The sequence below is a fragment of the Bombus impatiens genome, unplaced genomic scaffold (genome assembly GCF_000188095.3).
Source record: "Bombus impatiens unplaced genomic scaffold, BIMP_2.2 scf_1275, whole genome shotgun sequence".
Classification (NCBI taxonomy): Eukaryota; Metazoa; Arthropoda; class Insecta; order Hymenoptera; family Apidae; genus Bombus; species Bombus impatiens.
In genome coordinates, this window is record NT_177694.1 from 1064331 (window position 1) to 1076503 (window position 12173).

At 30.5% G+C, this 12173-nt stretch overlaps 2 protein-coding genes across 9 annotated transcripts in view; one reads left to right on the forward strand and one right to left on the reverse strand.

Moving 5' to 3' along the window:
* Positions 1-5566, forward strand: part of LOC100749267 (alpha-N-acetylgalactosaminidase) — a 7391-nt gene extending 1825 nt beyond the window's left edge. Inside the window, exons 1-8 of one of the 5 annotated variants that reach the window (XM_003493634.4) lie at positions 570-619; positions 2703-2864; positions 3853-4027; positions 4102-4276; positions 4349-4443; positions 4510-4869; positions 4943-5107; positions 5190-5566. In XM_003493634.4, the coding sequence (XP_003493682.2) occupies positions 585-619; positions 2703-2864; positions 3853-4027; positions 4102-4276; positions 4349-4443; positions 4510-4869; positions 4943-5107; positions 5190-5378 (1356 nt within the window). In that variant the 5' untranslated portion in view covers positions 570-584 and the 3' untranslated portion in view covers positions 5379-5566. The other 4 variants (XM_012392017.3, XM_033323802.1, XM_024371388.2 and 1 more) reach the window with 4 other exon arrangements.
* LOC100749333 (phosphoribosylformylglycinamidine synthase) lies at positions 5506-11969 on the reverse strand. Of its 4 annotated transcripts, none has more exons than XM_012392008.3 (20): positions 11274-11433; positions 10882-11160; positions 10662-10803; positions 10442-10592; positions 9969-10359; positions 9782-9894; positions 9444-9704; positions 9293-9366; positions 9048-9204; positions 8617-8963; positions 8307-8543; positions 8085-8210; positions 7789-8016; positions 7528-7726; positions 7171-7436; positions 6886-7102; positions 6631-6810; positions 6397-6558; positions 6034-6315; positions 5506-5786 (listed from the first exon to the last, which is right to left on the reverse strand). In XM_012392008.3, the coding sequence occupies exons 2-20, from the start codon at positions 11148-11150 to the stop codon at positions 5611-5613; spliced, it is 3978 nt and encodes a 1325-aa protein (XP_012247431.1). In that variant the 5' UTR covers positions 11151-11160; positions 11274-11433; the 3' UTR covers positions 5506-5610. The 4 variants fall into 4 exon arrangements, with proteins under 4 accessions (XP_012247431.1, XP_012247436.1, XP_012247433.1 ...); XM_012392013.3 differs by lacking the exon at positions 11274-11433 and adding an exon at positions 11959-11969 and having other exon boundaries at positions 5576-5786; XM_012392010.3 differs by lacking the exon at positions 11274-11433 and adding an exon at positions 11811-11932 and having other exon boundaries at positions 5576-5786.
* Positions 11970-12173: the final 204 nt, after the last annotated feature.

Consider the following 12173-nt stretch of genomic DNA (forward strand, 5'->3'; position numbering starts at 1 on the left):
CTGCGGGATTGTTGGGGGTTGGGAACGACCGAACGGGAACAAGGAAGAGGTTAAACAAAGAAAGGCATAGCGCGAGTGAGATGGACAATAAATAATTTGGGGGTGTGACGCGCCGTGGCGCCACATTCGAATCTCGCTCGCGTAATCATCCAATAATTTGAAAAATATTATTGTTAGATTACGGATTTTTACACATTTATGGAGAACTTAAAAAAGCAAAAATATACGGAATGTGTATAATACGCAAAAGAATGTAGTATGCGAAGTTTTATTTTTTTAACATCTATGGTATTATTTTTCTCACTTTGATAAACTACCGCGTATTGTGTTTGCAATGATTTATCAACCTCTCGATATACATTTAGAAAAGTTTAAAAATAAATATAATTTATTTGCTATATGAATGAAACAAAACAAATATTATTCTTATCGTTATCGTTTTGTAAGAAATAAATAGCAGCACGATAGAAAAATTTGTTATCTATAAAATATGACAAATTATGCGATAGCGAAACAATTGTTTGTGTGAATTTGTCTTATCGATACAAATTCCCAGGTATATAAACGATACGCGGTGTCTAAACATGCGTTTTGTGTCAAAATCATTGTGCTATAACGAGTAAGTGTGTGAAGTGAAAGATACCAAGGCGAATATTAAAAGCTCCTTTTGAGATCGTTATTCAGTAATCCTATGGATTTCAAAGATACACATAATATAAATAACATAATAAGTATCAATAATAAATGCCAAAGATTTTATTGATTGAGTTTATTAAATCGAGTTTATTTAGATCACATATAATAATGGTTATATAATAACAATCCAACTATTTACTTAATAAGAAGAAATTTAATATATCATCAAAATCTCTTAAAAAGATTTATAAACTGATTATCATTTGAAAATGTATTAAAAATCAATCCTGTTATCGATTTATTACGATTGTAAAAGCATCCATATTTTCATATAATTTTTTTATTTGCAATTTTCTTTTCGTTCGCAATATTAAAATTTTTAGGATCATTATTTTACTTCATATTCTTGTTTACAGAATTTTAATTAGAAAATATTTTTAAATCGATATCACTACAATATCATCAGTCGATAAAAGGATATCTGAATTCATCTTATTACTATTGATTTTTCCATTCGATTAAATAATCAAAATGAAAGTATGGAAAGTTACGTTGCCAGTTGCCGTAAAACCGGTGGATACTAAGAATTGGGCTCCAAATAACGCCTCCATCACTTTTTAAACACATTTTTGCTTTTTATAAAAGATTATCTTGCACGATGATTAAAAAATAAATAATAGATAAAAAACTACATGACATTTCTTTGTAGATACATACAAGGCAAACAATTTTTTTTATATAATCTTTACAACATCTCTTTATGTTTCATTTTTGTAACTTTTTCACATATTCTCCAAGCTAATAATCTCGAATCTTAAAGTTGCACGTTCCAAGCGTCCGCCTTATATTGGAATCCAACATGTCTCGTTACTGGTTATCCCTCTCAGTCACTGAAATGTCAAGTTTATATTCGCGTATGCAACTCGTTTACGAACATTCCTAGTGTCGTAAACCGCTGTAATTCTCGAATGAACGTTTGTCAGCTTCCTCGAACTTCGAGGCTCGAAGTTAATAACCATTCATCCGTTTAATCACTAGATTATTACGTAACAACTATTTTTCTCTTTACTTCTTATCATGTTTCCACAAAATAGATTTTTCCCATTAAAATATTTCGAAAAATACATCCTTCAATTCAATATAACAATAATTTAAAGTAATTGAAAATCAAATATTTTCAGTTGAAAAGAATTTATAGAATATGTGCACCGAAAGATTAAAGACTGGTACAAACAAGCGAGGCAATCTTATTGCAACAACAATGCTATGCGATATAATTTGATAACTTCATCATACATATTTTTAAGGATGCAGTACACGCATTCACACAATTCTGTTATTAAATATGTTGAATGTCGCACTATTCAAATTAATCCACGTGTACCATCGAAGATACATTCCGTCAATTGTTTTACATGCGCTAGAAATATTGACGTCTGACAGCCATTCATGGCGGCATGGAACGTGTTAAAACTATAAAGCTGCCGAGTGCCGAATCATAGTGTCCCCACTGTAAAGTCGTGATAGCATCATGTAGTTCATCCTCATGAAACTTACATATAGCACTTGCAAAGTACAACGATCGCTCGAGGTAATCAAAAATGAAGGAGATTCGCGACATAAAATAGCTACGATTGTCTTTGCTAGGCGTAATTGCACTGTAATAGTTACAACGGCGATTTAATGCGTTAGTATACGAAGCCACCTCGTTATGTGTACGAAAGGAAATCAATGTTCACACTACTGAAGCACGCGGTGATTGTGTGTAAAAATGAAATGGGGCATTGGGTGAAAGTACTCCTGGCTTGGAGGTCTTATATCAGATCAGTCTGCAAACAGCCGTGCAGGATGTGGATGGCGATGCTGCTTTGCTCCTAATGATCAGATCTTTTTGCTACTTAGACTCCGACGGTGTTTCTTCTTTTTGTTAAATTATTCGAGATTTTCCAAGCATTATGCTACCGGAGTCATAAAATCAGTGATAATTTAGTGTTTGGTGTTTTATAAAAATTGGTGGAAAGTTTTTCTTTTGAAATAGTTAGAAAGAAACGTGTTCGTTTTTGCAGAATGTCGCAGATTATATGGATATGGTGTTTGATTGTGTCAGTGGCAGATTTGACATTGGCCCTTGAAAATGGTCTGGTGAAAACACCGCCCATGGGCTGGCTTGCCTGGGAACGATTCAGGTGTAACACAGACTGCAAAAATGATCCAGATAATTGTATCAGGTAAGCGTTGCTCTTTTTTGTTTATTTCTGCACATTTTTTTTAATTGAATTTCGCAAGCCTGTTTCAATTAATATTTGTGAGTATGTTATACATTGGAGCATTATCTACTCTCTATCTGAATGATATTTAACATTATAATGTGATTCTTAAAGATAAAGTGAAACTTCATTAGCATCTTTGTTATATACCTTTATGTCTACAGATTAATATTACAAACTCTAATTGTTAATGGTAGCAAGAAAAAATATGAAATATGATCTATAAGTGTCTTATGAATTCTTTTTTGATTGTAAATAAACAAACATTGGAACTTTTCTTTTTGTTTTAATGTTGTTTTGAATATAAAATATTATTCATTATTTATGTAAATATAATGCATTAATACTTTTGCATTTTGAAATGCTTTTGGTCACAAAAAACGTATGTCAAAAATATTTTATTGGAATTTTTAGTTTCTTTGTATTTATAGACATACATATGAAGAATTTTTAATTTAATATACATTTAAATTGTTTTGTTGTGTAATGTGTTTATTTATAATATCAAATACACTTTCAAAGTTGTATATTTTTTCTTAAATCTATAGTAATTTGTTTATTATTTTATTCATTATTAAACTATTCAACATCAATAATAATAGAACATTTAAAAAAAGATAAATATCATATTGAAAATATTCAAAGGTGGAAATACTGAAATCATGAAATTATAGTTATTCAATTCACAAGATACCAATTAGAATAAATTGCAAGATATTAAATATGATTCATCGTTATCTGACCTTAAGAATGATTCTTAATAACTTAACTTAGAGCTATGTTATAGCCATTATATAAATCTGTATCTTAGTCCAAGGAGTTTTATTAGTAACAAAAGATTAATATATTACAAGTGAAGCATATTTTAAGATATAATGAATTGCAAATTACAATTTAACAGAAATGAATCTGTTTAAAATTTTGAGGAATATATTTTTATACTTTATAGTGATCGGCTCTTTCGTACAATGGCAGACATTGTTGTAGCAGAAGGCTATGCAGAAGTTGGATATGAATATATCAATGTTGATGATTGCTGGCTGGAAAAAGATAGAAGTGTTAATGGTCAGCTGGTGCCAGATAGGCAAAGATTCCCGTATGGTATGAAAAATCTTGCAAATTATGTAAGTTTTAATATACCATTCAACTTTTTGCCACAAGAATTACAAACTTATTGTTATGTATTTCTGTTATATAGATTCATTCAAAAGGTCTTAAGTTTGGAATTTATGAGGATTTTGGTAACTACACGTGTGCTGGATATCCTGGAATATTGGGATACTTAGAAACTGATGCTCTTACTTTTGCATCATGGGATGTTGATTATGTAAAATTAGATGGATGTTATTCACATCCTTCAGAGATGGATAGAGGTATAATTAAAACATCAATAATTACATGTTTATTGAAAGAGATCTAATTTTATAATTCATGAAAAATTATAGGATATCCTGAATTTGGATTCTATTTAAACCAAACTGGTCGGCCAATGGTATATTCCTGCAGTTGGCCAGTTTATCAAATTTATGCTGGCATGCAGGTTGGTACTGATATAATATCATCGTAGACTGAAAGCTATAAAATTCTAAGTTGCACAAAATTTTAGCCAAATTTCACTGCTATAACAGAACATTGTAATTTATGGAGAAATTTTGATGATATACAAGATTCGTGGAATAGTTTAGAGACCATAATAGATTATTATGGAAATAATCAAGATGCAATTGTACCAAATGCTGGTCCTGGCCATTGGAATGATCCTGATATGTTAATTATTGGAAATTTTGGACTAAGTTATGAGCAGAGCAAAACGCAAATGGCGTTATGGGCAATATTAGCAGCGCCTCTATTAATGTCCGTTGATCTACGAACAATTAGGCCCGAGTACAAAGCTATTTTACAAAATAGGAAAATCATTGCTGTAGATCAAGACCCGTTAGGTATACAGGGTCGACGAATTTATAAAGTTAGTAAATTCATTTCTTATGTGAATAATTGACACCAAACTCGAATGTATGTGAACTTTATTATAATTTCAGCACAAAGGTATTGAAATTTGGGCAAGACCTATAACTCCCGTTTATCAGAATTACTACTCTTACGCCATAGCGTTCGTAAACAGAAGAACGGATGGTACGCCGTCTGATGTGTCCGTTACATTAAAAGAACTCGGATTACAATATCCTGGAGGATACAATGTAGAGGTATGTAATTACAAAAACTTAATACAAATTTTCGCTTGACCGTTTGTAATAAAATGTTAAAGGTAACCATTCATATTTGTAGGATCTATATGAAGATGTAAATTATGGCATTTTAACGCCACAAACAAAAATAAAAGTCAAAGTTAATCCTTCTGGAGTTGTGATATTACGGTGCGATTTACACTTAGAGGATATTTTCTCCACAAATCAATTTTCGCAATTTACGCCATCAAATCAATTGTTCAAGGTTAGACAGAACTCATTTAAATAATACGAACTAAGCGTTAACGAATTTAATCTGTAATTTACTTCTCTTTTTGTAATATTTGATAAAAGAACGTTACCATACTTTGTTAAGAAAGTAGGAAATAAAGAATTTTGTAATCTGTAATACTCTATGATTTGTTAAACAACGTGATATAGATTATTTAGAAAATATATGATTACATTATTTACACACTGACTGCATTAATGCAAGATATTATAAAAAAAAAGTTATTGTCTCAATCTTTTGTTACACACCACGTGTATGCATTGTCGAAAATGCGTTGCCATGGCGAAATAGTATATTCCCAATTAGAGGGTTTCCAAGGCCATTGCCATATTTGTGAACAGCGTTCAGGATGTGGCATCATTGCTAAGTGTCGTCCATTCGCAGAGCAGATACCAGCAATACCCTCTGTAATTAATCATAAATATTATATAGATCACAGGATTAATTGTATATAACCAGATAAAATTTCGTTATTATTATTCCTTTGTATTATTTGCAAATGAATAGTTGTATATAAGGCAAAATTAAAGTATCTTTGTAGATTTATAAAAAGGCAAACTCCATGAAAGATTTTAAAGACGAATCATGTTATGTAGCTAACCCCTATTTTTAATATTATATAATCTAAGAGAAGTATTTAATTAAATAATACCTGTACTTCCATTAGGATTAAGTGGATATCGTTCGGTTGGATTACCATAATCATCAGTATATTTAATAGCCAAGCAATGACTTTCCTTTAGTTTCTGTAAAACCTCATTATTTCTAAACGTAAACCTTCCTTCACCGTGAGCGACCCATACACCTAAGACACTATTTTCCATTCCATTTAACATAATCGATGGCGATTTATCAATTCTAACAGTACTCCACCGACATTCGAATCTTTCTGATACATTATGACTTAGAAAAATATCTGGTTCTTTAGTATCATCTGCAACACAAAAAAGCAATTAAAAACGTTAATTGTATTTAATAATTTTATAAACATGTTCTTTTAATGATGCAATAGTACCGTCTTCATTTCCTATCAATCCTAACAAAGACATTAATTGGCATCCATTGCAAACTCCTAAACTAAACGTATCTTTTCGAGAAATAAATGATTTTAATTGTTTTTGAAGAGATGGATGGAATAAAAGACTCGCAGCCCATCCTTTAGCAGAACCCAAAACATCTGAAATAAATTTAAATTAATTTTTATTCGTTTCCATTTTGTAAAATAAAAATTAATCTATTAATAATTTACCTGCATAGCTAAAACCACCAGGGAATACAACTCCTCTGAATCTATCGAATGTGACTTTATCTTTTAACAAGTCTTGCATTGTAACATCCCAAACTTCGAAACCCGCATCTATCAAAGATGCTGCCATTTCTCTATCACCATTTATGCCTTCCTCTCTTATTACAGCAACTGGAATGTTTGCTGAAAAAATGGCAAACAAATATAAATACGATCCAGCAATTTTTAGATTTTGCATCGAATTAAATCTTTACTAACAAGATAAATGTTTGTAAATTGCCGTAGATCTAACGTCAGGATTAAATGTTAATTTATAGCATGGTGCAGTTCTATCTTGTAATCCACTGAATTCTTGAAGTGCACATTCAACATTCGTTTGTCGACATTCTAATTGATAACTCGTCTCTTCCCATAGACTCATTAGCGGTAATACTGTTGATTCCAGAAAAATCTTCTCTTGTACTTGAACTTTTATCTAAGGACATAAAATATCTATTACATAAACATAATTTTGTAAATTTACGCAATGTATAAAATACATGCTTTCGATGACAATCCAAATCCTTCCGATCGTCCAATTAAATATACAGGAACATCAAACTGGTTAAATACTTCCAAAACATAATTGTAATTTATTGAATCAATTTCTAGTATCCATCCTACTTCTTCGGTGAATAAAATTTCAATAGGAGATCCTGATTTATGAGAAATATTCACGTTCATTCCAGATATACCAGCAAAGCACATTTCAAGCAGGCATGTAATAAGTCCACCATCGCTAATATCATGACCTGCTAGTACTTTTCCCTCTGTTGTAGTGAAAAGTATTTCAAATACTAGTAATTTCCTCCATTGAAATAAAAGAATAAATTTCATAAATTACTTTAGTTATTAAGTCACCTGCAATTAATTGTTGAATAGCTTTGAAAGCATTCTTTAACATGTCAACGCGTTGTACATCTGGAACTTCGTTTCCGAGGGATTTATAAACCTGAGCCAAAGCTGTGCCACCAATTCGACTTTTTCCATTTGATAAATCTAAAAATAATATGTAACCATTTTTTCCAGCTGCAGGAGCTTTTAAATCGGGTGTTACAACCTATAATAAAAATATAATAGAAAATAACATTAAATATAAAAGTAAAAGTAATTTCAACTTACTTGTCGTATGTCGGGACAAGGAGCATAGCAAGAAATCACAAGTGTACCAGGCGCTTTGACGACATCCTCCCCAATTCGTGCAGCCATGCTAAGAGAATCCTTTCCTCCATCAATTGCGATTCCTAATTCATTCATAATTGAACACATAGCAGAACATGCATCATATAAAGCTGCACCTTCTCCGGGTAATTTAGCAGCCCACATCCAATTTCCACTGCATTTAACGTCCTAAATATATAAAAATAAGTTATACTAAGAATAAAAATTTATTAAATTAATACATACTCATAAATTACCTGTATATTTGAAATCTGTGCAAAAACTAAGTTACTCAACGCTTCTGCTACAGTCATACGGGCTCCAGCTGCTGGATTTACGAGACCTTTTATCGGTTGTTCTCCGATAGAAGTTGCTATACCAACCTGTAGGATAAAATACATAATATTACGTTTGCTGCATTTTTGTTTAACTTTGATTGATTTTATTTTTCTTATTTGTTTATTTTTTATATTTTTTACCGTAGAGAAATGAGATATTGCTGTCACAGCAACATTGGCAAGGGGAGTATGCAGAGGACCAACACATTGCTGTTGTGCAATTAGTCCAGTAACACAACGATCAACTTTGTTAGTTAAATATCGTTTGCTTGCTACTGAAGGCAATCGTAGGACTCTTTCTAAGATACCTTGTACAGTTAGATTTACGGGCAACTTGATAGCAGGTAACTGAGTTACTTGTCTTTGCAGATTAAAAGACTATAAAAGTACAAAAAGATTATTACTTAAACGTTATTATATTTAATTTATTTTATTATATTTCTATGTTCACCTTTTGAGGCATTTTTCCAAGTACTAATTCTAAATCTAACTCGACTGGGTGCCTCGATTTATGTTCGTAATTCTCATTTAGATATTTCGATGAATCACAATTATCCTCTTCTGAAAGAATGATTTTCCCATTTCCTGTGACAATCCCTACAAAATTTATGGGACATTTTTCTCGCGCTGCTATTTCGTTAAGTAAATTACTGCTTTCTGATTTGCAAAGAATTGCGTCGTTTTCTTGATATTCGGCACCCCATAATTCCAATGTACTAATGCTTGGATCGCCTAAGTCAAATTTCTTTGTGAAGATTACTGCACCCGTTGGTTCTACTAATTCTTTTAGAACGTTGCCTAATATAATTTCAAACAGTTAATGATTCAACATTATAATATACAATCTAATTATATCCTGGTCTTCTAAGAATGTTTATTTACCATTGCCTCCAGCTCCTTGATCATGTATACTAAGTATTGGGTTTTGCTGTCCCATCTCAGTGCAAGCACGAACAACTCTATTCAATTTTTGTTCCATCTCAGGATCACCTCTTTGTACGGCTCCGAAATCTAATTCTGATTTATTATCACCTTGCACCTAACAAAATAATAGATTTCGTAATTTTTAATGGATCATTAAGAATGTATATTAATCAGTTACATTATTCTTTGGAATATAAAATTACCTCAATAGAACTAGCTGAACCACCTCCTACGCCTATTCTATAAACAGGACCACCAATTTTAATGACTTCCATACCTGATATACAAAAATTGTTAATTTTTCTTTTAATGTCATTGTACAAAAAAACCATTTAAATTTTATTTTCTACTCACCCTTCTGTGGCAAAATTTTTTGAGACATATTGGCATCCATGGTACCCAATCCTCCACTAAACATTATGGGTTTAATCCATTCACGTCGCACACCAACTTCATCCGTCATACCGAATGAACGAGCAAAACCAGATATGACTGGTTCTCCAAATTTATTGCCATAATCGGATGCTCCATTGCTGGCTTCAATTATAATTTCTAATGGAGAAGCCATATTGTTGGGATATTGTAGATTCTTTTCCTCCCATGGTAAATTATAGCCTAAGAAAGAGATTGACAATTTAATGAAGACGTTTTTCTATTTTTATAAAAGTAAATAAGCTATATAAAGTACAAACCTGGAATATGCAAATTACCAACGGAATAACCGGCCGTTCCAGCAATGTAATATCCTCCCCTACCAATTCCTTGAATATCTCTCAATCTTCCTCCAGTTCCAGTTGTAGCTCCACTGTAAATTGAAATAATATTTATGAAACATATCATAGAGTGAAGTACATTATATGAAATTTCTAAATTATTTACCTAAATGGAGCAACCCCAGTTGGGAAATTATGAGTCTCTGCAGTGAATATCAAATCTTGATCTACATTTTCCAAACAGAAAGGACTACATGTGTAAGTCTTTATTGGCCGTAGAACTTTTATTTGAAAGCCCTTAATTGCGCTACTATTATCACTAAATTTAATCGTATTGTTTGGATTGGAATATTTTTGTGTCTCCATAATCATATCGATTAAAGATTGTTTCATCTTTTCACCATCAACAATCATTCGACCTTTGAAAAACCAGTGACGACTGTGTTCACTATTAGATTGTGCTAAATCAAAGCACTCCACACTAGTTGGATTGCGCTTTAATTTATTAAGAAATAGATCTGTGTAAAAATCTAAGTCCCAATTGTCAAATGCTAAACCTAAATAAAATGTTCAAATAATATTGAAAATGATATTTAAGTTACCTATTATCTTTTATTATATTTCATTTTGAATACATACCCAGTTTCGAATTTACTTTTTCTAATGCTATTCTTCCATCTTCCAAGACATTAACTTCAAACCAATTTTCTGGTCTAAATCCATGATCAAAAGTTTCTATTGGTTTCATATATCTACATTCAGTCATCTTGTCATGCAGTACATCTGTTATCTAAATAAAGAAACAAATGTAAGAGATGTATATTTCTTATATTCAATAAATACTACTCTATTTACACACAGCATCTTCAATTTCTTTATCAATTACTCCATTGTATTTAATACAGTATCTAGTTGCTGCTTCAATTCTTGTTACTTTGTCTAAATACACAGATCTACAAATTGATACAGCATTGCTACAAAATGCTGTAGAAAAATTCAATCTGTAACAACATAAAAATTAATTAATTTCAATTTTAAATATTATTGTTAAATAATTAGTTTTTTATCATTTATCTTACCTTGGTCCAATTTCAATAATAAAGCAGTTATTTAATTTTTTATCAAATGCACTGAAATTCTTCAAACTTTGTGATTCCAAAGGAGGAGTTAAAATCCATTTTAAGATTGCCAATTCTTCTTCACTCAGAGGTTCTTTAACTTCAATATAGTAACACAATTCAGTTTCCAAACCACTAATCAGATTTGTTATTTGAACAAGACTGTTAAATTTGCTTTTAAATTGACCTGACTTTAAACCAGGTACTTTGTAGAACCTTATAATATCCATGATCTAAAAACTGAGAATTACAGAATGATAAAGTACATAAAAGAATTAAAAAACACAATACAAAAGGATAAGAGTAGTAAACGTGACAATATAATATGATATATTAAACTGATAATTAATTACAATTATTAAGACCCCCTAGAGTGAACTGGCAAGCAAGCCACTGAATTATCTCAATTTATCAGTGTAATAATTGCAAAATAGTATGCTTGTATCATAACAATAATATGAAAAATATGAGTTGAGGTCAAAAGAACATGTTACTCAATATAGTATTCTCTGTTTCTACTGAAATTATATATTTCAATTGTATTTTTTATTGTTAAAAATAAGTTAAAATTGAATACTTTTGAATATTTTCGATTATGAAATATAGATATTGATACCATTTAAAATCTTTAAACGAAACTAATAATAATATTTGGATTATATTTACGTCATGTTTTACAAAACAGACGTTATCGTTAGCTATAAACAAAAAGAAAAATACATTTTCGTAAACATGTAACAAAAGGAAACAAGGGTATAAAGTTCTATGGAAGAATATTATTGTCAAAAATATTTTAAACGCAAATAAAATAATCGAATTGCACAATAGGATTTTAAGTTAAATTATGTAGTATTAAATATCGTCGAAATAATAGTTGAAAGTAAAATTACTTGCTATTAACGATATTTCATTTACAACATATATACAATATATACAATATATACAAATAGAGTGTATTTTATTTTCTGATCTTTCAAGCAACAGGTTTCCACGTGTTATGGAATTAATGAAACGATGCATAACCTTGCTGTTTCTTACCACGTGCTTTTAAAATTTTTGATATAGATAAAAATTTTAAAATAATAAAAGAATATTTCAATATTTTAATTTAATTTATCGATCCTAATATATATGTAGTAACTTCTCTTTTTCGTATAAAGATGAATATATGTATTTTATAAATTGTTTTGTTATATGCGTGTATATATTTAGAGATACATAAATATTATAAAATTTATATTGGAAGTAAAGAC